The 25,027-nt window shown below is 44.6% G+C and overlaps 1 protein-coding gene across 1 annotated transcript in view; it reads left to right on the top strand.

Moving 5' to 3' along the window:
* Window positions 1–24,474, top strand: part of LOC149980497 (uncharacterized) — a 30,125-nt gene extending 5,651 nt beyond the window's left edge. Inside the window, exons 2-12 of the mRNA XM_090188084.1 lie at window positions 8,298–8,428; window positions 9,251–9,362; window positions 9,677–9,788; window positions 10,177–10,292; window positions 10,956–11,133; window positions 12,953–13,130; window positions 16,585–16,746; window positions 18,006–18,106; window positions 19,047–19,291; window positions 20,023–20,215; window positions 20,474–24,474. Coding sequence (XP_090044210.1) covers window positions 8,298–8,428; window positions 9,251–9,362; window positions 9,677–9,788; window positions 10,177–10,292; window positions 10,956–11,133; window positions 12,953–13,130; window positions 16,585–16,746; window positions 18,006–18,106; window positions 19,047–19,291; window positions 20,023–20,215; window positions 20,474–21,710 — 2,765 coding nt within the window. The 3' untranslated portion in view covers window positions 21,711–24,474. The remainder of the gene's footprint in view (window positions 1–8,297; window positions 8,429–9,250; window positions 9,363–9,676; window positions 9,789–10,176; window positions 10,293–10,955; window positions 11,134–12,952; window positions 13,131–16,584; window positions 16,747–18,005; window positions 18,107–19,046; window positions 19,292–20,022; window positions 20,216–20,473) is intronic.
* Window positions 24,475–25,027: the final 553 nt, after the last annotated feature.

Here is a 25,027-nt window from a genome sequence, read left to right as displayed (position 1 = left end):
ACAGTACATTAGAGGAGAGTACAGTACATTAGAGGAGAGTACAGTACATTAGAGGAGAGTACAGTACATTAGAGGAGAGTACAGTACATTAGAGGAGAGTACAGTACAGTACATTAGAGGAGAGTACAGCACGTTAGAGGAGAGTACAGTGCATTAGAGGAGAGTACAGCACGTTAGAGGAGAGTACAGTACATTAGAGGAGAGTACAGTACATTAGAGGAGAGTACAGTACATTAGAGGAGAGTACAGTACATTAGAGGAGAGTACAGTACATTAGAGGAGAGTACAGTACAGTACATTAGAGGAGAGTACAGCACGTTAGAGGAGAGTACAGTGCATTAGAGGAGAGTACAGCACGTTAGAGGAGAGTACAGTACATTAGAGGAGAGTACAGTACATTAGAGGAGAGTACAGTACATTAGAGGAGAGTACAGTACATTAGAGGAGAGTACAGTACATTAGAGGAGAGTACAGTACAGTACATTAGAGGAGAGTACAGCACGTTAGAGGAGAGTACAGTACATTAGAGGAGAGTACAGTACATTAGAGGAGAGTACAGTACATTAGAGGAGAGTACAGTACATTAGAGGAGATTACAGCACGTTAGAGGAGAGTACAGTACATTAGAGGAGAGTACAGTACATTAGAGGAGAGTACAGTACAGTACATTAGAGGAGAGTACAGTACATTAGAGGAGAGTACAGTACAGTACATTAGAGGAGAGTACAGTACAGTACATTAGAGGAGAGTACAGTACATTAGAGTACAGTACAGTACATTAGAGGAGAGTACAGCACGTTAGAGGAGAGTACAGTACATTAGAGGAGAGTACAGTACATTAGAGGAGAGTACAGCACGTTAGAGGAGAGTACAGTGCATTAGAGGAGAGTACAGCACGTTAGAGGAGAGTACAGTACATTAGAGGAGAGTACAGTACATTAGAGGAGAGTACAGTACATTAGAGGAGAGTACAGTACATTAGAGGAGAGTACAGTACATTAGAGGAGAGTACAGTACAGTACATTAGAGGAGAGTACAGCACGTTAGAGGAGAGTACAGTGCATTAGAGGAGAGTACAGCACGTTAGAGGAGAGTACAGTACATTAGAGGAGAGTACAGTACATTAGAGGAGAGTACAGTACATTAGAGGAGAGTACAGTACATTAGAGGAGAGTACAGTACATTAGAGGAGAGTACAGTACAGTACATTAGAGGAGAGTACAGCACGTTAGAGGAGAGTACAGTGCATTAGAGGAGAGTACAGCACGTTAGAGGAGAGTACAGTACATTAGAGGAGAGTACAGTACATTAGAGGAGAGTACAGTACATTAGAGGAGAGTACAGTACATTAGAGGAGAGTACAGCACGTTAGAGGAGAGTACAGTGCATTAGAGGAGAGTACAGCACGTTAGAGGAGAGTACAGTACATTAGAGGAGAGTACAGTACATTAGAGGAGAGTACAGTACATTAGAGGAGAGTACAGTACATTAGAGGAGAGTACAGTACATTAGAGGAGAGTACAGTACAGTACATTAGAGGAGAGTACAGCACGTTAGAGGAGAGTACAGTACATTAGAGGAGAGTACAGTACATTAGAGGAGAGTACAGTACATTAGAGGAGAGTACAGTACATTAGAGGAGAGTACAGCACGTTAGAGGAGAGTACAGTACATTAGAGGAGAGTACAGTACATTAGAGGAGAGTACAGTACAGTACATTAGAGGAGAGTACAGCACGTTAGAGGAGAGTACAGTGCATTAGAGGAGAGTACAGCACGTTAGAGGAGAGTACAGTACATTAGAGGAGAGTACAGTACATTAGAGGAGAGTACAGTACATTAGAGGAGAGTACAGTACAGTACATTAGAGGAGACTACAGTACATTAGAGGAGAGTACAGTACAGTACATTAGAGGAGAGTACAGTACATTAGAGGAGAGTACAGTACAGTACATTAGAGGAGAGTACAGTACAGTACATTAGAGGAGAGTACAGTACATTAGAGTACAGTACAGTACATTAGAGGAGAGTACAGCACGTTAGAGGAGAGTACAGTACATTAGAGGAGAGTACAGTACATTAGAGGAGAGTACAGCACGTTAGAGGAGAGTACAGTGCATTAGAGGAGAGTACAGCACGTTAGAGGAGAGTACAGTACATTAGAGGAGAGTACAGTACATTAGAGGAGAGTACAGTACATTAGAGGAGAGTACAGTACATTAGAGGAGAGTACAGTACATTAGAGGAGAGTACAGTACAGTACATTAGAGGAGAGTACAGCACGTTAGAGGAGAGTACAGTGCATTAGAGGAGAGTACAGCACGTTAGAGGAGAGTACAGTACATTAGAGGAGAGTACAGTACATTAGAGGAGAGTACAGTACATTAGAGGAGAGTACAGTACAGTACATTAGAGGAGACTACAGTACATTAGAGGAGAGTACAGTACAGTACATTAGAGGAGAGTACAGTACATTAGAGGAGAGTACAGTACAGTACATTAGAGGAGAGTACAGCACGTTAGAGGAGAGTACAGTGCATTAGAGGAGAGTACAGCACGTTAGAGGAGAGTACAGTACATTAGAGGAGAGTACAGTACATTAGAGGAGAGTACAGTACATTAGAGGAGAGTACAGTACATTAGAGGAGAGTACAGTACATTAGAGGAGAGTACAGTACAGTACATTAGAGGAGAGTACAGCACGTTAGAGGAGAGTACAGTGCATTAGAGGAGAGTACAGCACGTTAGAGGAGAGTACAGTACATTAGAGGAGAGTACAGTACATTAGAGGAGAGTACAGTACATTAGAGGAGAGTACAGTACATTAGAGGAGAGTACAGTACATTAGAGGAGAGTACAGCACAGTACATTAGAGGAGAGTACAGCACGTTAGAGGAGAGTACAGTGCATTAGAGGAGAGTACAGCACGTTAGAGGAGAGTACAGTACATTAGAGGAGAGTACAGTACATTAGAGGAGAGTACAGTACATTAGAGGAGAGTACAGTACATTAGAGGAGAGTACAGTACATTAGAGGAGAGTACAGTACAGTACATTAGAGGAGAGTACAGCACGTTAGAGGAGAGTACAGTACATTAGAGGAGAGTACAGTACATTAGAGGAGAGTACAGTACATTAGAGGAGAGTACAGTACATTAGAGGAGATTACAGCACGTTAGAGGAGAGTACAGTACATTAGAGGAGAGTACAGTACATTAGAGGAGAGTACAGTACAGTACATTAGAGGAGAGTACAGTACATTAGAGGAGAGTACAGTACAGTACATTAGAGGAGAGTACAGTACAGTACATTAGAGGAGAGTACAGTACATTAGAGTACAGTACAGTACATTAGAGGAGAGTACAGCACGTTAGAGGAGAGTACAGTACATTAGAGGAGAGTACAGTACATTAGAGGAGAGTACAGCACGTTAGAGGAGAGTACAGTGCATTAGAGGAGAGTACAGCACGTTAGAGGAGAGTACAGTACATTAGAGGAGAGTACAGTACATTAGAGGAGAGTACAGTACATTAGAGGAGAGTACAGTACATTAGAGGAGAGTACAGTACATTAGAGGAGAGTACAGTACAGTACATTAGAGGAGAGTACAGCACGTTAGAGGAGAGTACAGTGCATTAGAGGAGAGTACAGCACGTTAGAGGAGAGTACAGTACATTAGAGGAGAGTACAGTACATTAGAGGAGAGTACAGTACATTAGAGGAGAGTACAGTACATTAGAGGAGAGTACAGTACATTAGAGGAGAGTACAGTACAGTACATTAGAGGAGAGTACAGCACGTTAGAGGAGAGTACAGTGCATTAGAGGAGAGTACAGCACGTTAGAGGAGAGTACAGTACATTAGAGGAGAGTACAGTACATTAGAGGAGAGTACAGTACATTAGAGGAGAGTACAGTACATTAGAGGAGAGTACAGTACATTAGAGGAGAGTACAGTACAGTACATTAGAGGAGAGTACAGCACGTTAGAGGAGAGTACAGTACATTAGAGGAGAGTACAGTACATTAGAGGAGAGTACAGTACATTAGAGGAGAGTACAGTACATTAGAGGAGAGTACAGTACATTAGAGGAGAGTACAGTACATTAGAGGAGAGTACAGTACATTAGAGGAGAGTACAGTACAGTACATTAGAGGAGAGTACAGCACGTTAGAGGAGAGTACAGTACATTAGAGGAGAGTACAGTACAGTACATTAGAGGAGAGTACAGCACGTTAGAGGAGAGTACAGTACATTAGAGGAGAGTACAGCACGTTAGAGGAGAGTACAGTACATTAGAGGAGAGTACAGCACGTTAGAGGAGAGTACAGTACATTAGAGGAGAGTACAGTACATTAGAGGAGAGTACAGTACAGAGTAGAGTAGAATACGGTACAGTAGAATAGAGTAGAATATAATAGAGTAGAGTAGAATACATTACAGTACAGTAGAGCACAATACAGTAGAATACTGTACTGTACAGGAGAGTACTGTACAGGAGAGTACTGTGCAGGAGAGTACTGTACAGGAGAGTACTGTACAGGTGAGTACTGTGCAGGAGAGTACTGTACAGGAGAGTACTGTACAGGTGAGTACTGTGCAGGAGAGTACTGTACAGGAGAGTACTGTACAGGAGAGTACTGTACAGGTGAGTACTGTGCAGGAGAGTACTGTACAGGTGAGTACTGTGCAGGAGAGTACTGTACAGGAGAGTACTGTACAGGAGAGTACTGTACAGGAGAGTACTGTGCAGGAGAGTACTGTACAGGAGAGTACTGTGCAGGAGAGTACTGTACAGGAGAGTACTGTACAGGTGAGTACTGTGCAGGAGAGTACTGTACAGGAGAGTACTGTACAGGAGAGTACTGTACAGGAGAGTACTGTGCAGGAGAGTACTGTACAGGAGAGTACTGTACAGGTGAGTACTGTGCAGGAGAGTACTGTACAGGAGAGTACTGTACAGGTGAGTACTGTGCAGGAGAGTACTGTACAGGAGAGTACTGTGCAGGAGAGTACTGTGCAGGAGAGTACTGTGCAGCAGAGTACTGTACAGGCGAGTACTGTGCAGGAGAGTACTGTACAGGAGAGTACTGTGCAGGAGAGTACTGTGCAGGAGAGTACTGTACAGGAGAGTACTGTGCAGGAGAGTACTGTGCTGGAGAGTACTGTAGAGTACAGTTTGGTTCATTACAGTACAGGAGAGCACTGTGCAGGAGAGTACTGTGCAGGAGAGTACTGTACAGGAGAGTACTGTAGAGTATAGTTTGGTTCATTACAGTACAGTAAAGCACAATACAGTAGAATACTGTACTGTGCAGGAGAGTACTGTGCAGGAGAGTACTGTGCAGTAGAGTACTGTGCAGGAGAGTACTGTGCAGGAGAGTACTGTACAGGAGAGTACTGTGCAGAAGAGTACTGTGCAGGAGAGTACTGTGCAGGAGAGTACTGTGCAGGAGAGTACTGTACAGGAGAGTACTGTGCAGAAGAGTACTGTGCAGGAGAGTACTGTGCAGGATAGTACTGTACAGGATAGTACTGTACAGGAGAGTACTGTACAGGAGAGTACTGTAGAGTACAGTTTGGTTCATTACAGTACAGTAAAGCACAATACAGTAGAATACTGTACTGTGCAGGAGAGTACTGTGCAGGAGAGTACTGTGCAGGAGAGTACTGTGCAGGAGAGTACTGTGCAGGATAGTACTGTACAGGATAGTACTGTACAGGAGAGTACTGTAGAGTACAGTTTGGTTCATTACAGTACAGTAAAGCACAATACAGTAGAATACTGTACTGTGCAGGAGAGTACTGTGCAGGAGAGTACTGTGCAGGAGAGCACTGTGCAGGAGAGCACTGTGCAGGAGAGTACTGTGCAGGAGAGTACTGTGCAGGAGAGCACTGTGCAGGAGAGTACTGTGCAGGAGAGTACTGTGCAGGAGAGTACTGCAGAGTATAGTTTGGTTCATTACAGTACAGTAACTCTAGTGTGTGTTATACTCAAGTGTACAGTACAGTGTAGGACTGAACCAATCATGGATGTCTATGTTTGGGCCAAATCAAGTCTGGACCAAACCTAAAAAAATGCCATCTGTGGATGTTGAAATATATATCTGGTCCAGACCGTACCAAAAAACACAAACAATTCTGTGGACAGAAGGCCGACTGGCCACATTTCAACTACTTTTCAACTTCCACGAACATCCGGTGCCGGTCGGTGCTCAGTGACTAAGAACGGCAGGTTACAGTGAAATAAAGTTTTAGGAGCAACAACGGCTCAGCCGCGAACTGGTAGGCCACACAAGCTCACAGAGCGGGTTGTCAAGAGCGCCGAAGCACGTAAAACGTAAAAAATCCTCCGTCCGTCGGGTCGCAGAACTTATTAATACTGAATTACAAACTCTGGAAGCAACAATCAGCACAAGAACCGTTCATTGGGAGTTTATTAATGAAATGGGTTTCCATGGCCGAGCAGCCACACGCAAGCCTAAGATCACCATGGGAAATGCCAAGAGTTGGCTGGAGTGGTGTAAAGCTCTCTTACATTGGACTCTGAAGCAGTGGAAACTCGTTCTCTGGCAGTCTGACGCACTAATCTGGGTTTGGCGGATGCCAGGAGAACGCTACCTACCCCGAATGCGTAGTGCCAACTGTAAAGCTTGGTGGAGGAGGAATACTGGTCTGGGGCTGTTCTTCATGGTTTGGGCCCCTTAGTTTCAGTGAGGGGAAACTACAGCAAACAATGTTCTAGACGATTCTGTCCTGTTTCAGCATGACAATGCCTCTGTGCAAAAAGCGAGATCCGTACAGAAATGGTTTGTCGAGATCGGTGTGGAAGAACTTGACTAGCCTGCACAGAGCCCTGACCTCAACCCCGTCTAACATCTTTGGGATTGTATTGGAACGCCGACTGCGAGCCAGGCCTAATCGTCCAGCATCAGTACCCGACCTCACTAATACTATTGTGGCTGAATGGAAGCAAGTCCCCGCAGAAATGTTCCAACATCTAGTGGAAAACCTTCCCAGAACAGTGGAGGCTGTTATAGCAGCAAAGGGAGGGACCAACTCCATATTAATGCCCATGATTTTGGAATGAGATGTTAGACGAGCAGGTGTCCACATACCTTTGGTCATGTAGTGTGTATTGATAAACCTTGTACTGCAGTGACCTAAATCAGGGTCACAAAGTATCCACCTCACACACATATGGTTCTGGGCTTAAACAAAAGAAGACACCTGCACCATGTCAGATATAGAGTTGAAATGTATTACATTTAGAGTTTGCATCACAATATTTACACTTCATATACATCACAGAAGACTAAACTATAACCAAACTGTTAGACATGGAAACACCACATTTACACTTCATATACATCACAGAAGACTGAAATACAACCAAACTGTTAGACATAGAAACACCAGATTTACACTTTATATACATCACAGAAGACTGAAATATAACCAAACTGTTAGACATGGAAACACCACATTTACACTTCATATACATCACAGAAGACTGAAATATAACCAAACTGTTAGACATAGAAACACCAGATTTACACTTCATATACATCACAGAAGACTGAAATATAACCAAACTGTTAGACATAGAAACACCAGATTTACACTTCATATACATCACAGAAGACTAAAATATAACCAAACTGTTAGACATAGAAACACCAATATTACAGTTTATATACATCACAGAAGACTGAAATACAACCAAACTGTTAGACATGGAAACACCAATATTACAGTTTATATACATCACAGAAGACTGAAATACAACCAAACTGTTAGACATAGAAACACCAATATTACAGTTTATATACATCACAGAAGACTGAAATATAACCAAACTGTTAGACATGGAAACACCACATTTACACTTTATATACATCACAGAAGACTGAAATATAACCAAACAGTTTGACATAGAAACACCACATTTACACTTTATATACATCACAGAAGACTGAAATATAACCAAACTGTTAGACATAGAAACACCAATATTACAGTTTATATACATCACAGAAGACTGAAATATAACCAAACAGTTTGACATAGAAACACCACATTTACACTTTATATACATCACAGAAGACTGAAATATAACCAAACTGTTAGACACGGAAACACCAAATTTTTTTGTCAGTTAATTTTGTTTTAAAACTAATTCTGAAAAAATATGAATAACATTCCACCACGAGGCCACCAGAGGGCGCTTTTGGTCAATTGACTGCAGGAAAGGGCTACCTGACACATTGATACATGTGTTGATTGACCATCTCTATAGACCCATGCCTGGTGGTGTCACCTCCCTGTATGAACGAGGCCGACCGATACAGTCTGGAGGGTCTGAGGAACATCCACAGAGAGATGGATGACGACCAGGATGGAGGGATAGAGGTGGAGGAGAGCGTGGAGGTACGTAACCACGGAGGAGGGATTCAGGTGTGTTTTGATTGGACAACCGATGGTAGGGGTCTTTAATTCAGTTACATGCTGTGTGTATGTCCTCGTCGACCAGTCAGTCCGTCTGTCTGTCTCATGATTCCTGTCCTGTTAGTTTGTTTAAGCCACAGACACTAGAACCCCTTTAAGTGAGTCCAGATTAGAAGTGTAGAATGTTGGACTGTTTGTCCCAGAACTCCAGAACTCATCAGAATGTCGTCCAGGGCTAGATGATCCATGGGATTGGGTTGCTGTTACCGTGGAGACGGGAGGGGAGGGTGGCCGACATTCCTGTTCCCATCACATGAAGAATCCAATTACAGCCAAGGATAGATTCCAAGATGGTGGAACGCACACACGCACGCACACGCGCACGCACGCACACACACACACACACACACACACACACACACACACACACACACACACACACACACACACACACACACAGACACGCAGTCTATTTTATCTCTAAACTAAAACGTCTTGGTCCTTATCACCGGTGCAGTTGACAGTCGTCAAACTAATGTGGAAACTTAGAAAGGTTAAGGATGTGTGAACTGTTTATTAGACATGCGTGGTTGTGTGTAGTTGGCTAAGTGTGTGTTAGACGTTTACCTTTTGACATTAAGCTGTAAACTTTTCATAATCTTGTGTGTGTGTGTGTGTGTGTGTGTGTGTGTCGTGTGTGTGTGTGTGTGTGTGTCTGTGTGTGTGTGTGTGTGTGTGTGTGTGTCGTGTGTGTGTGTGTGTGTGTGTCTGTGTGTGTGTGTGTGTGTGTGTGTGTGTGTGTAGTTCATCATCGAGGACATGAAACAGCAGCCGACCAACAAACACAGCCGTCTTCACAGAGAGGACCAGCACATCACCATAGAGGAACTGTGGAGGGGCTGGAAGTTCTCAGAAGGTACGCTGTGTGTGTGATTACGCAATCTGTTATTACATTCACAGTTTCTTCATTACCAAACCCTCCCACCTCTCTCTCTCTCTCCCTCTCTCTCTATCCCACTCTCTCTATCCCCCTCTCTCTATCCCCTCCCACTATCTCTATCCCCTCCCACTCTCTCTATCCCCATCTGACCTCCCCTCTCTCTATCCCCTCCCACTCTCTCTATCCCCTCCCACTCTCTCTATCCCCATCTGACCTCCCCCTCTCTCCTTTCCTACCCCCTCTCTCCCATCTTCCCCCCTCCCTCTCTCCCCTCCTCCTCTCTCTATCAGTCCATAACTGGACTCAGGATGAGGTGTTGAGGTGGCTCAGGGAGTTTGTAGAGCTGCCCCAGTACGAGAAGAACTTTAAAGACTTCAGAGTCAACGGCAACACCCTCCCCAGGTGAGAACGGCCAATCAGAAACCTCAGAGAGGCACTTCCTGGTGGGCACAGCCAATCAGAAAGCTTCTTACTGAAAGTTACTGGCCAATCAGGTAACACACCCTAGTTACAATGTCCATTTGGTCATCACTATACAATTACAAACAAATCCGAAGCAGCTCAATTTGTCTAATTAAAACGCTTAATAATATCAGAACAGAAAGAGAAACACAGTCCAATCGGATGTAGAAAGATCCAATCAGAACACTCAGAGCTGGTGTTATTGTGATGCGTGCAGGATAGCAGCCAATGATTAATAATATCAGAACAGAAAGAGAAACACAGTCCAATCAGATGGAGAAAGATCCAATCAGAACACTCAGAGCTGGTGTTATTGTGATGCGTGCAGGATAGCAGCCAATGAGCCGTCGTTCCTGAGTGGCCAGCTGAAGATCGTGGACCAGAGAGACAAACAGAAACTCAACATCAAGGCTCTGGACGCGGTGCTGTTTGGTGCTCCTATACGTGTGTAGACAGTACACACACACACACACACAACACACCACACACCACACACACACACACACACACACACACACACACACACACACACGCACACACACACACACACACACACACACACACACACACACACACACACACACACCACACACACACACACACACCACACACACCACACACACACACCACACACACACACTTTGTGCATTTGCTCATGTCCACTGATTATATTGAGAAGCGCTAAACAAATGAAATAATCTTCCTCCTCCTCCCCTCTCCTCCTCCTCTTCCTCCTCCCCCTCTTCCTCCTCCACTTTCATCATGACTGTCATCATCATTATCCTCATCCTCCTCCTTCCTATTCTCTCTCCTCCTCCTCTCTCCTCCTCTCTCCTCATTCTCTCTCCTTCTCCTCTCTTCTGCTCCTTCCTCTCCTCCTCCCCTCTCCTCCTTCTCTCTCCTGCTCCTTCCTCTCTTCCTTCTCTCTCTTCCTCCCCTCTCCTGCTCTTTTCTCTCCTCTTCCTCTCTCCTCCTCCTCTCTCCTGCTCCTCCTCTCCTCCCCCTCTCTTCTGCCCCTTCCTCTCCTCCTTCTCTCTCCTCCTTCTCTCTCCTCCTCCTCCTCCTCCTCCTCCTCCTTCCTTTCCTCCTCCTCCTCTCCTCCTTCAGGCCCACCCCATAACTACATGAAGGACTTGTTGCTGATAGTTTCTGTGATGATGGGTGTAGGAGGCTGCTGGTTCTCTCAGGTCCAGAACAAAGCTTCCAAAGTCCACATCTCCAAGATGATGAAGGACCTGGAGAGTCTGCAGAGTGCTGAGCTCAGCCTCAGAGAACTACAGGAACAGTGAGTCTCTATGACTGTGTGTGTATTGAGGGGTGTGTGTGTGTGTGTTTGTTGCTAACCTGTATGTGTGTTTGTTGCTAACCTGTATGTGTGTTTGTTCCTAACATGTGTGTGTGTTTGTTGCTAACGCGTGTCCTCGTCCTGATACCAGGCTGGAGCAGGCCCAGTATGTGGTTGTTGCTATGACACCAGGCTGGAGCAGGCCCAGTATGTGGTTGTTGCTATGATACCAGACTGTTGCTATGACACCAGGCTGTTGCTATGATACCAGGCTGTTGCTATGATACCAGGCTGGAGCAGGCCCAGTATGTGGTTGTTGCTATGATACCAGGCTGTTGCTATGATACCAGGCTGGAGCAGGCCCAGTATGTGGTTGTTGCTATGATACCAGGCTGGAGCAGGCCCAGTATGTGGTTGTTGCTATGATACCAGGCTGTTGCTATGACACCAGGCTGGAGCAGGCCCAGTATGTGGTTGTTGCTATGACACCAGGCTGTTGCTATGACACCAGGTTGTTGCTATGATACCAGGCTGTTGCTATGACACCAGGCTGGAGCAGGCCCAGTATGTGGTTGTTGCTATGATACCCGGCTGTTGCTATGACACCAGGCTGGAGCAGGCCCAGTATGTGGTTGTTGCTATGATACCAGGCTGTTGCTATGACACCAGGCTGGAGCAGGCCCAGTATGTGGTTGTTGCTATGACACCAGGCTGTTGCTATGACACCAGGTTGTTGCTATGATACCAGGCTGTTGCTATGACACCAGGCTGGAGCAGGCCCAGTATGTGGTTGTTGCTATGATACCCGGCTGTTGCTATGACACCAGGCTGGAGCAGGCCCAGTATGTGGTTGTTGCTATGATACCAGGCTGTTGCTATGACACCAGGCTGGAGCAGGCCCAGTATGTGGTTGTTGCTATGACACCAGGCTGTTGCTATGACACCAGGTTGTTGCTATGATACCAGGCTGTTGCTATGACACCAGGCTGGAGCAGGCCCAGTATGTGGTTGTTGCTATGATACCCGGCTGTTGCTATGACACCAGGCTGGAGCAGGCCCAGTATGTGGTTGTTGCTATGATACCAGGCTGTTGCTATGACACCAGGCTGGAGCAGGCCCAGTATGTGGTTGTTGCTATGATACCCGGCTGTTGCTATGACACCAGGCTGGAGCAGGCCCAGTATGTGGTTGTTGCTATGATACCAGGCTGTTGCTATGACACCAGGCTGGAGCAGGCCCAGTATGTGGTTGTTGCTATGACACCAGGCTGTTGCTATGACACCAGGTTGTTGCTATGATACCAGGCTGTTGCTATGACACCAGGCTGGAGCAGGCCCAGTATGTGGTTGTTGCTATGACACCAGGCTGTTGCTATGACACCAGGTTGTTGCTATGATACCAGGCTGTTGCTATGATACCAGGCTGGAGCATGCCCAGTATGTGGTTGTTGCTATGATACCAGGCTGTTGCTATGACACCAGGCTGGAGCAGGCCCAGTATGTGGTTGTTGCTATGATACCAGGCTGTTGCTATGACACCAGGCTGGAGCAGGCCCAGTATGTGGTAGTTGCTATGACACCAGGCTGGAGCAGGCCCAGTATGTGGTTGTTGCTATGATACCAGGCTGTTGCTATGATACCAGGCTGTTGCTATGACACCAGGCTGGAGCAGGCCCAGTATGTGGTTGTTGCTATGACACCAGGCTGTTGCTATGACACCAGGTTGTTGCTATGATACCAGGCTGTTGCTATGACACCAGGCTGGAGCAGGCCCAGTATGTGGTTGTTGCTATGACACCAGGCTGTTGCTATGATACCAGGCTGGAGCAGGCCCAGGAGGAGAAGCGTAGCGTGGCAGAGGAGAAACAGAACCTGGAGGAGAAGATGAGGGATGAGATCATGGGAGCCCAGGAGGAGGCGCACAGACTCCATCGGCTCAGAGCTGGAGCCGTCAGTCAACTGAGTAGACTGAGATACGCAGAGGAGGAGCTGGAGCAGGTAGAGAACCTTACCTTACCCTGCCTAACCATACCCAACCTAACAACTGAGCAGAATGAGATACGCAGAAGAGGAGCTGGAGCAGGTAGAGAACCTTACCTTACCTTACCCTGCCTAACCATACCCAACCTAACAACTGAGCAGACTGAGATACGCAGAGGAGGAGCTGGAGCAGGTAGAGAACCTTACCTTACCCTACCTAACCATACCCTACCTAACAACTGAGCAGAATGAGATACGCAGAGGAGGAGCTGGAGCAGGTAGAGAACCTTACCTTACCTTACCCTGCCTAACCATACCCTACCTAACCATACCCTACCTAACCATACCCTACCTAACAACTGAGCAGACTGAGATACGCAGAGGAAGAGCTGGAGCAGGTAGAGAACCTTACCTAACCTTACCCTACCAAACAACTGAGCAGACTAACCTTACCCTACCTTACTTTACCTAACCTAATCTTACCCTATCTTACTTTACCTAACCTTACCCTATCTTACTTTACCTAACCTTACCTTACCCTATCTTACCATACCGTATCTTACTTTATCTAACCTTACCCTATCTTACTTTACCTAACCTTGCCCTACTTAACCTTACCCTACCTAACCTTACCCTATCTAACCTTACCCTATCTTACTTTACCTAACCTTACCCTATCTTACTTAACCTAACCTTACCCTACCTAACCTTACCCTACCTAACCTTACGCTATCTTACTTTACCTAACCTTACCCTATTTTACTTTACCTAACCTTACTCTATCTTACTTTACCTAACCTTACCCTACCTTACCCTATCTTACTTTACCTAACCTTACCCTATCTTACTTTACCTAACCTTACCCTATCTTACTTTACCTAACCTTACCCTACCTTACCCTATCTTACTTTACCTAACCTTACCCTATCTTACTTTACCTAACCTTACCCTACCTTACCCTATCTTACTTTACCTAACCTTACCCTACCTTACCCTATCTTACTTTACCTAACCTTACCCTATCTTACTTTACCTAACCTTACTCTATCTTACTTTACCTAACCTTACCCTACCTTACCCTATCTTACTTTACCTAACCTTACCCTATCTTACTTTACCTAACCTTACCCTACTTAACCTTACCCTACCTAACATTACCCTACCTAAACTTACCCTATCTTACTTGACCTAACCTTACTCTATCTTACTTTACCTAACCATACCCTACTTAACCTTACCCTACCTAACCTTACCCTATCTTACTTTACCTAACCTTACCTACCTTACCCTATCTTACTTTACCTAACCTTACCCTATCTTACTTTACCTAACCTTACTCTATCTTACTTTACCTAACCTTACCCTATCTTACTTTACCTAACCTTACCCTACCTTACCCTATCTTACTTTACCTAACCTTACCCTATCTTACTTTACCTAACCTTACCCTACTTAACCTTACCCTACCTAACCTTACCCTACCTAAACTTACCCTATCTTACTTGACCTAACCTAACTCTATCTTACTTGACCTAACCTTACCCTACTTAACCTTACCCTACCTAACCTTACCCTACCTTACCCTATCTTACTTGACCTAACCTTACTCTATCTTACTTTACCTAACCATACCCTACTTAGCCTTACCCTACCTAACCTTACCCTATCTTACTTTACCTAACCTTACCCTATCTTACTTGACCTAACCTTACCCTATCTTACTTTACCTAACCTTACCCTACCTTACCCTATCTTACTTTACCTAACCTTACCCTACCTTACCCTATCTTACTTTACCTAACCTTACCCTATCTTACTTTACCTAACCTTACTCTATCTTACTTTACCTAACCTTACCCTACCTTACCCTATCTTACTTTACCTAACCTTACCCTATCTTACTTTACCTAACCTTACCCTACTTAACCTTACCCTACCTAACCTTACCCTACCTAAACTTACCCTATCTTACTTGACCTAACCTTACTCTATCTTACTTTACCTAACCATACCCTACTTAACCTTATCCTACCTAACCTTACCCTATCTTACTTTACCTAACCTTACCCTACCTTACCCTATCTTACTTTACCTAACCTTACCCTATCTTACTTTACCTAACCTTACTCTATCTTACTTTACCTAACCTTACCCTATCTTACTTTACCTAACCTTACCCTACCTTACCCTATCTTACTTTACCTAACCTTACCCTATCTTACTTTACCTAACCTTACCCTACTTAACCTTACCCTACCTAACCTTACCCTACCTAACCTTACCCTATCTTACTTGACCTAACCTTACTCTATCTTACTTTACCTAACCATACCCTACTTAGCCTTACCCTACCTAACCTTACCCTATCTTAGTTTACCTAACCTTACCCTATCTTACTTGACCTAACCTTACCCTATCTTACTTTACCTAACCTTACCCTACCTTACCCTATCTTACTTTACCTAACCTTACCCTATCTTTCCCTACCTCACCTTACCCTATCTTACCTTACCTCACCTTACCCTACCTAACGTAACCCTACCTAACCTTACCTTACCTTACATACCTAACCTAACCTTACCCTACCCTACCTAACCTAACCTAACCTTACCTTACCTTACCTTACCTACCTAACCTTACCCTACCTAACCTAACCTAACAACCCTACCTAGCCTAACCTTACCCTACCTAACCCAACCCTACCTAACCTTACCCTACCTAACCTAACCTAACATCCCTTCCTAACCTAACCTTACCCTACCTAACCCAACCCTACCTAACCTTACCCTACCTAACCTTACCCTACCTAACCCAACCTAACCCTACCTAACCTTACCCTACCTAACCTTACCCTACCTAACCCAACCCTACCTAACCTTACCCTACCTAACCTAACCTTACCCTACCTAACCTAACCTAACCCTACCTAACCTTACCCTACCTAAACTTACCCTACCTAACCTTACCTACCTAACCTAACCTAACCCTACCCTACCTAACACTACCTAACCCTACCTAACCTAACCCTACCTAACCTAACACTACCTAACCCTACCTAACCTAACCCTACCTAACACTACCTAACACTACCTAACCTAACCTAACATAACCCTACCTAACCTAACCCTACCTAACACTACCTAACCGAACACTACCTAACCGAACACTACCTAACCTAACACTACCTAACCTAGCATAACCCTACCTAACCTTACCCTACCTAACCTTACCCTACCTAACCCTACCGTACCTAACCCTACCTAACCTAACCCTACCATACCTAACCTAACCTTACCATACCTAACATACCTAACATACCATACCTAACATACCTTACCATACCTAACCTTACCCTACCTAACCTTACCCTACCTAACCTAACCTTACCCTACCTAACCTTACCCTACCTAACCCTACCTAACCTAACACTACCTAACACTACCTAACCCTGTGTGTGCGTGTGTGTATCTAGGTTCGGGGAGCATTAAAGAAGGCAGAGAAGGACATGATGGCGTACTGGTCTGTCCCGGAGGCCCTACAGCTCTGGCTACAGCTGACCCACGAGGTGGAGGTGCAGTACTACAACATCAAGAAGCACAGCGCTGAGCTGCAGCTCAACACAGCCAAGGAAGAGGTAGGAGACTACTGATTAGTTGGTTGGTTGGTTGGTGGATTAGTTGAGTGGGTGGTTGATTTGTTGTTGAATTAGTTGGTTAGTTGGTTAGTTGGTTGGTTGGTTGGTGGATTGGTTGGTTGGTTGGTTGGTTGGTTGGTTGGTTGGTTGGTTGGTTGGTGGATTAGTTGATTGGTTGGTTGGTGGATTAGTTGATTGGTTGGTTGGTTGGTGGATTACTTGATTGGTTGGCTGGTGGATTACTTGATTGGTTGGTTGGTGGATTAGTTTGTTGGTTGGCGTGTTGATTGTTTGGTGGATAAGTTGATTAGTTGCTTGGTGGATTAGTTGATTAGATGGTTGGTGGATTAGTTGATTGGTTGGTTGGTGGATTAGTTTGTTGGTTGGTTGATTGGTTGGTGGATTAGTTGGTTGGTGGATTAGTTGTTTGGTTGGTTGGTGGATTAGTTGATTGGTTGGTTGGTGGATTAGTTGATTGTTTGGTTGGTGGATTAGTTGGTTGGTTGGTTGGTGGATTAGTTGGTTGGTTGGTTGGTTGGTTGGTTGGTTGGTTGGTTGGTTGGTTGGTTGGTTGGTTGGTTGGTGGATTAGTTGGTTGGTTGGTGGATTAGTTGGTTGGTCGGTTGGTTGATTGGTTGGTTGGTGGATTAGTTGATTGGTTGGTTGGTTGGTGGATTAATTGGTTGGTTGGTGGATTAGTTGGTTGGTCGGTTGGTTGATTGGTTGGTTGGTGGATTAGTTGATTGGTTGGTGGATTGGTTGGTTGGTTGGTGGATTAATTGGTTGGTTGGTGGATTAGTTGGTTGGTTGGTGGATTAATTGGTTGGTTGGTGGATTCGTTGGTTGGTGGATTAGTTGGTTGGTTGATTGGTTGATTGGTTGGTGGATTAGTTGATTGGTTGGTTCGGTTGGTTGGTTGGTGGATTAGTTGGTTGGTTGGTGGATTAGTTGTTTGATTGGTCCAATACTACAACGTCAAGAAACACAGTGCTGAGCTGCAGCTGGCCACTGCTGACGAGGAGGTAGGAGAGAGACGTAAACCAATCAATCCGTTTATTGATTCATCAACTGATTGATTTACTTTCACTGACTTCACGTAGGGAGAAAGAACATAGGGGCTGTAATTAACCCCTGGTGTGGACATGACCAGGACAATGCATTAACCAAGTCATCTGTCCTCCATATTAACCCTTGGTGTGGACATGACCAGGAGGATGTGACCTCATATTAACCCCTTGGTCTGTGTATATCCTGTCCAGGCAGAAAAGATCAAAAAGAAGAGGAGTTCCCTCATGGGGACGTTCCACGTGGCTCACAGCTCCTCACTGGACGATGTTGACACCAAGATCCTGGAGGCCAAGTGAGAGAGAGAGAGACACACACACACATTTTTCTATCCTCCTAACCTTAACCCCTAAGCTTAAAATAGCAGGTCCCCACGAGGATAGAAGAACAAGATTACACACACACCCACACACACACACACATACGTACACGCACACGCACACACGTACACGCACACACGCACGCACACACGCACACACACACACACACACACACACACACACACACACACACACACACACACAGTGTTAATTTAGTAAACAATAACTATGACAAAAAATACTTGTCGGCAACCTATTTTTCCTGACTGAAACTATGAAGATAACGAGACCAGATGGCCTGGAGAAAAAACCCATAACTGTAACACATTACTTAGAATTTCAGTCAATAGCTGACGTAAACTGTGCTTTTGACATCCCTCACAGGAACGCCCTACCAGACGTTAACTAGCTGACGTAAACTGTGCTTTTGACATCCCTCACAGGAACGCCCTACCAGACGTTAACTAGCTGACGTAAACTGTGCTTTTGACATCCCTCACAGGAACGCCCTACCAGACGTTAACTAGCTGACGTAAACTGTGCTTTTGACATCCCTCACAGGAACGCCCTACCAGACGTTAACTAGCTGACGTAAACTGTGCTTTTGACATCCCTCACAGGAACGCCCTACCAGACGTTAACTAGCTGACATAAACTGTGCTTTTGACATCCCTCACAGGAACGCCCTACCAGACGATAACTAGCTGACGTACACTGTGCTTTTGACATCCCTCACAGGAACGCCCTACCAGACGTTAACTAGCTGACGTAAACTGTGCTTTTGACATCCCTCACAGGAACGCCCTACCAGACGTTAACTAGCTGACGTAAACTGTGCTTTTGACATCCCTCACAGGAACGCCCTACCAGACGTTAACTAGCTGACATAAACTGTGCTTTTGACATCCCTCACAGGAACGCCCTATCAGAAGTCACGGCCTGCCTACGGGAGCGTCTCCACCGCTGGCAACAGATAGAGCGTCTGTGTGGTTTCCCTCTCCTCAGGAACTCTGGCCTGGCCAGCCTGACGGCCACGCTGTATTCAGACTCTAACTGGGTGGCGATGCCCAGGGTGTCTGTACCCGCCTTCCCTTCCTGTCATGAAACAATACAAGGCTCTCTGGAGGATCTGATGGAAGACCCCTCAGCATCCATCTTAGGTAGGTTATAGCAATCAGTCGCTCAGTTGGTCAATATAATGAGACTATAATATGGTCATTATTAAGGAGACATGTTTATGCAAACATATTTACAGCAAGGTGAGTGTATGTTTATGGGAAACACCGTGGTAATCAATCTCATGCCCATACCTAGTCAAGGGCCTGACGATTAGTTCACACGTTGAATCAGGTGCTAGCTCTGGAATAGATCAAACACATGGAAGGGGGTCCTGAGGAGAGGTTTGGAACGGCTGGGAGTCCTGAGGAGAGGTTTGGAACAGCTGGGATTCCTGAGGAGAAGTTTGGAACAGCTGGGATTCCTGAGGAGAAGTTTGGAACAGCTGGGATTCCTGAGGAGAGGTTTGGAACGGCTGGGATTCCTGAGGAGAGGTTGGGAACAGCTAGTTGTCCTGAGGAGAGGTTGGGAACAGCTAGTTGTCCTGAGGAGAGGTTTGGAACAGCTGGGATTCCTGAGGAGAGGTTTGGAACGGCTGGGAGTCCCAAGGAGAGGTTGGAGAACCACTGCCATACCTGATTCAAGGTTTAAGTGGTTAGCTGCTTAGTTGAATCAGGTTTAGTTTTATTTTTGCGAGGTTTTCCATTAATAGGTTTTCCATAAAATTAACAAAATGAAAAAAATTCACCAAAATTGTCCCCAAAATTTGTCCCACATTTTTCAGAGATTTAGTTAAAAAGTTATGGGGTATGTTCCCTTCCCTTTGCAACCCTAGTTCCACCAATGAAGCGCTCCCCTCGCTCTCGTGGCTCTACCTCCACCGTGTGTCGTCAACGGCGTTCTGGACACGCCTCCCCTTCCTCTTCCTCATCCTCCTACTCTGACCCCGATATCCTGATCCCTATCCACACCACGCTCCCCTGCTTCGAGGAAGAGGAGCAGATCTTTATCAACGCCCAGTGGAGGGGGTGAGTCGCACAATTGCAATTCAGTCAATTTAGGAAATAAACTGAAGTTTCAATTTGGATTCCAATTTTCTACAATGCTTCTCTGTGTCCACAGATTACAAGGTCACTCATGGTGACACTTACAGTATTTTCAATGTATGAAACTTCAACTTTGTGAACCTTTATGGAATCTTTGTCTCTATATATTTTCCTGTCTCTCCTTCTCCCTCCCCCTCTCCCCCTCTCTCTCTCCCCCTCTCTCTCTCCTCCTCTCTACAGAGATTCTCAGGTAATTTATTCTGACAGGACCCCTCCTGTCAGCAGAAGGTCATCAGAACCTTCCGGAACGGAATCCCCCGTTTGTAAGATATCTAGAGAAGAACTGGAAGCTTCCTTGGATGAAGCCACATTGAAGACATCATCTAAAGACGAGCCGGACTCTTCTTCTGTGGACAACAGTGCTCCAAGGAAAATGCAAAGAGTCAAAAGTGAGACTTCCATGGACCCCCCCGCCGACGCAGCAGCCAAAAAGGTATTGGGTCGTTCAATGGACAACGTCTCAAGGAAGTCATTCAGAGACGAGTGTCACGAGGTTCCGTTGGAGACTCACGTCTCAAAGAAGAGGTCTCTTCTATCTACAGACATGATCGGTGTGTCTTTCGACACCGGCTCCAGGCAGATGATGAGAGAGAGCAGGGGAGAAGCCTCATTCAACAACTCCATGAGAGGAAGACCCAGAGAAGAAATGGTGGCGGCCGTTGGAACCCCAACGAGAAGGATATCCCGAGAGGAGGTGGACTTCTTAGCCGACAGCGCTCAGAGGAGGATGGCGATGGCCAGAGACAAACTGACCCTTCATCTGGACAGCAACTCTTCTCACAAGATGCTCAGGAAGAAGATGGAGTTCCCAGTGGAACCACCATCTGCCGCCACGAGGAAGATATCGATAGACGAACACCATGAGATGTGCTCTCACACTAGCAGACGAACAAACAGTGATAAGGTTGACAGATCCATAGACACTCCCACTGGGAAGATCTACCCGGACAGGGTCGACAGTACCCCAGAAATCCCCAAACGGAGGATATCCAGGGAGGAGTATGCGGGGTCGTCCCAGTTGGGTCACGATCCCCAGGTTTTGGATTGGGGTCAGTTCAGACAACCTGACCTCACCTTGTCCACACCATGGAAACAAACCCAGACCCCTGACCCTTATACCTCCGACCACCTGACCGAACTGGTGTATGACGGTATTCTGGAGAAGTCCTGTATCACCCCAGCAACGACCCCTGACCTGCCCCAGAGGATCACGGAAGGAAGAGAGCGAGAAGGGAATCCTCCTGTGCCGCCCCCGAGGAGCAGCCGGTCCCTAAACACGTTGCCCCCGGAGATGAGAGGCGAGAGGCACCAAAAGGACAAAGACAAAAGCACGAAGTCGTCCAAACTCAAGAGCCTTTTTAAGAAGAGGAAAGATCATACCCCAGAACTGCCACAAGGGGGCCTGAACAATCTCTGACCGTTAACTGGAATTTAAACACTTTTTAATGTAAATTCTTTAACCAGGAAGTTTCTTGAGGTTATGAAACTCTGGATAAGACCTCAGCCAGGAAAAGCTGAGAGGAAACATGAACATTATTTTTCTAAAAACCGACACGGACTGTTTGGCTGGGATTACATGTTTGAAAGAAAAAAACATGAGCAATAGGATTGCTAATTTTTTTTCAAAGCCAACAAAGACTGATTTTTGAAACCCAGAAAAATAGTGTTCTGGCCGATAACGGCCAGATTGCCGGACAACATGTTATTTTGGCAGTCAACGGGCAGGTACCAAACTCTTGAGTTGACATAGCAGTCTCTAAAACGGATTAATCTCATACTAGACGGAATACTCTGAAAACAGGAACACAGTCGTTGCTATAGTTTCGGTACTATTTTGGTACTACAAAGCAGAATCAATTAACCAGCTATCTTTTAATTAACCGTAGTTAACCATCTAACTTTGATAAATAACCATAAATAACTATTAATTTTCTGGTTCATTTAAGAAAAGCTAAACTTAGATACGTGTGTCTTTGGTTGTTTAGTCAATTAGACAATGCCCATTTCAAGCTTAAAGCTATTTTCATAACGTTTAGGCAAGTTAGCTGGCTAACTCATTGATCCTGCTTTTATAGTATTGTCCTCAGAGGGACAAAGAGGATGAAGGGTGTAAGATAACCCATGGTGCCCAAATGTTGTCTCTGCAAGGAAGTCTTAATAAGTAGACCAATGATGGGTGTCCCGTTTCAGCTTCGTTTGGAAGCAGTGTCATCCCATACCATGTTTGATCGCCTCCTATGTTCAGCGTTGGGTGTTTAAGAGCTGAGATATTTATTTCTTGACTAGGGAGCATTTCTTTGGAGCTCTTCTCCTGTACGATAGAAGCAACTGTAGTTTATTTGGATTGGGGGAGTGCTGTTCAGTGGTTCCTTGACTTTTTTCCTCAGTGCAGTCACAGTGCTGTTCAATGGTTCCTAGACCTTTTTCTCAGTGCAGTCACAGAGCTTTGCTTGGGGGGAGATTTCTAGTATGTGTACAGTTGCAACATTTAGGTTTCCCAGGTTTTCCTTGAATCCTGGTAAGAAGATTCCCAGAATCAAGAGGGAAAATCTGGAAATTAGTTGAAAAGCGTGTTTAAAATGTTTTTTTCACTAGGCAAGTCAGTTAAGAAAGAACAAATTATTATTTACAATAACGGCCTAGGAACAGTGGGTTAACTGCATTGTTCAGGGGCAGAACGACAGGTTGTTTACCTTGTCAGCTCGGGGATTTGATCTAGCAACCTTTCGGTTAGTGTCCCAACACTCTAACCACCAGACCTGTTGCTTTTGGTTTCTTTTGTAACTGAGCTTTTTTTAAACAAAATGTATCTAATTTAAATTTGCTTGTTTTTGAGAATTGTTCTGTTCTTCATCTTTGTGGAAGTTCAGTTTTTCTTTTCAAGGTGATTGGTTTACTGGGTTTGAAGGGGGATACTTTGGGGGGGTAGTTTCTCAAAACCTTTATGTAAAAATGTTTTTTCATGACATCTTTTACTTGCTTGGTAATTAAATAAAATGTATTTTATTGACTGTTTTACAGTCTTGGGTGTCTAGGATAGAGTCAACTATATCTAAAGAAAGTCTTGGGTGTCTAGGATAGAGTCAACTATATCTAAAGAAAGTCTTGGGTGTCTAGGATAGAGTCAACTATATCTAAAGAAAGTCTTGGGTGTCTAGGATAGAGTCAACTATATCTAAAGAAAGTCTTGGGTGTCTAGGATAGAGTCAACTATATCTAAAGAAAGTCTTGGGTGTCTAGGATAGAGTCAACTATATCTAAAGAAAGTCTTGGATGTCTAGGATAGAGTCAACTATATCTAAAGAAAGTCTTGGGTGTCTAGGATAGAGTCAACTATATCTAAAGAAAGTCTTGGGTGTCTAGGATAGAGTCAACTATATCTAAAGAAAGTATTGACCAAGTCAAGGTCCCAGAAAAGGACTAAAATACTTAATTGAAAGGAAACTTTGTATGGATTGATAATGATGAATTTTAAAAATAATTTTAACAACATTTCAAATCTTTCATTGTTTTGTAAGTATTTATTGCTTGGTGGCTTGGTTATATTCTCAAATAAAATGCTAAAACATAGCTACAGATAAAAGTAAAGATAACCTTTTTACATAATTGAGAATTCACATTTTTAATAAGGGAATATATTTAATTGTTCTAAAACACCTTGGGTAGTGGGTGACACACAGCTTTAATAAAAAAGACATAAAGCCATTAACAAAACGTATTGCACGATTTTCTAGGAAAAACAGCACTGATTTTGAGTGAAAACCTCCTTCCATCAGCAAGGGCATTGAAGATGAAACGTGGCTGGGTCTTTCAGCATGACAATGATCCCAAACACACCGCCCGGGCAACGAAGGAGTGGCATCGTAAGAAGCATTTCAAGGTCCTGGAGTGGCCTAGCCAGTCTCCAGATCTCAACCCCATAGAAAATCTTTGGAGGGAGTTGAAAGTCCGTGTTGCCCAGCAACTGCCCCAAAACATCACTGCTCTAGAGGAGATCTGCATAGAGGAATGGGCCAAAATACCAGCAACAGTGTGTGAAAACGTTGTGAAGACTTACAGAAAATGTTTGACCTCTGTCATTGCCAACAAAGGGTATATAACAAAGTATTGAGATAAACTTTTGTTATTGGCCAAATACTTATTTTCCACCATAATTTGCAAATAAATTCATAAAAATCCTACAGTGTGATTTTCTGGATTTTTTCTTCTCCTTTTGTCTGTCATAGTTGAAGTGTACCTATGATGGAAATTACAGGCCTCTCTCATATTTTTATTTTTAAGTGGGAGAACTTGCACAATTGGTGGCTGACTAAATACTTTTTTGCCCCACTGTATATCTCTCAGGGGACGTAACAACTGCAGTGGTGTCATGGAGATTGACTGGTCTCTGGTTATTTTCAGGCATTCCTTCTGGCTCCTAATACAACAAAAACAAACATTAAAACTAGTACACACGTCAACAGATAGTCGTCGTAATCAGTAGGGAAGAAGAACAGACATGTCATTCAGTAAGGGACTGTAACAATATTTTCAGATTAAACACAACACAGAGGACTAGAGGTCAATAGGGCATTAATGATCAATGGCAATAAGTTGTTTTTCAGTTCAACATCTGTGTAGGAATTTCAGTCCGGGACTCATAGCTACACGGCGAGCTTTCATTGGTCCAAATCGTCTACACGTCGAGCTTTCATTGGTCCAAATCGTCTATACGTTGAGCCTGTAACAGGATAC

Source organism: Oncorhynchus mykiss, chromosome 10 (genome assembly GCF_057628025.1).
Source record: "Oncorhynchus mykiss isolate SJ-2025 chromosome 10, ASM5762802v1, whole genome shotgun sequence".
Lineage (NCBI taxonomy): Eukaryota > Metazoa > Chordata > Actinopteri > Salmoniformes > Salmonidae > Oncorhynchus > Oncorhynchus mykiss.
Note: the sequence above shows the minus strand (reverse complement) of the source record. Positions and strands in the feature narration are given on the sequence as shown.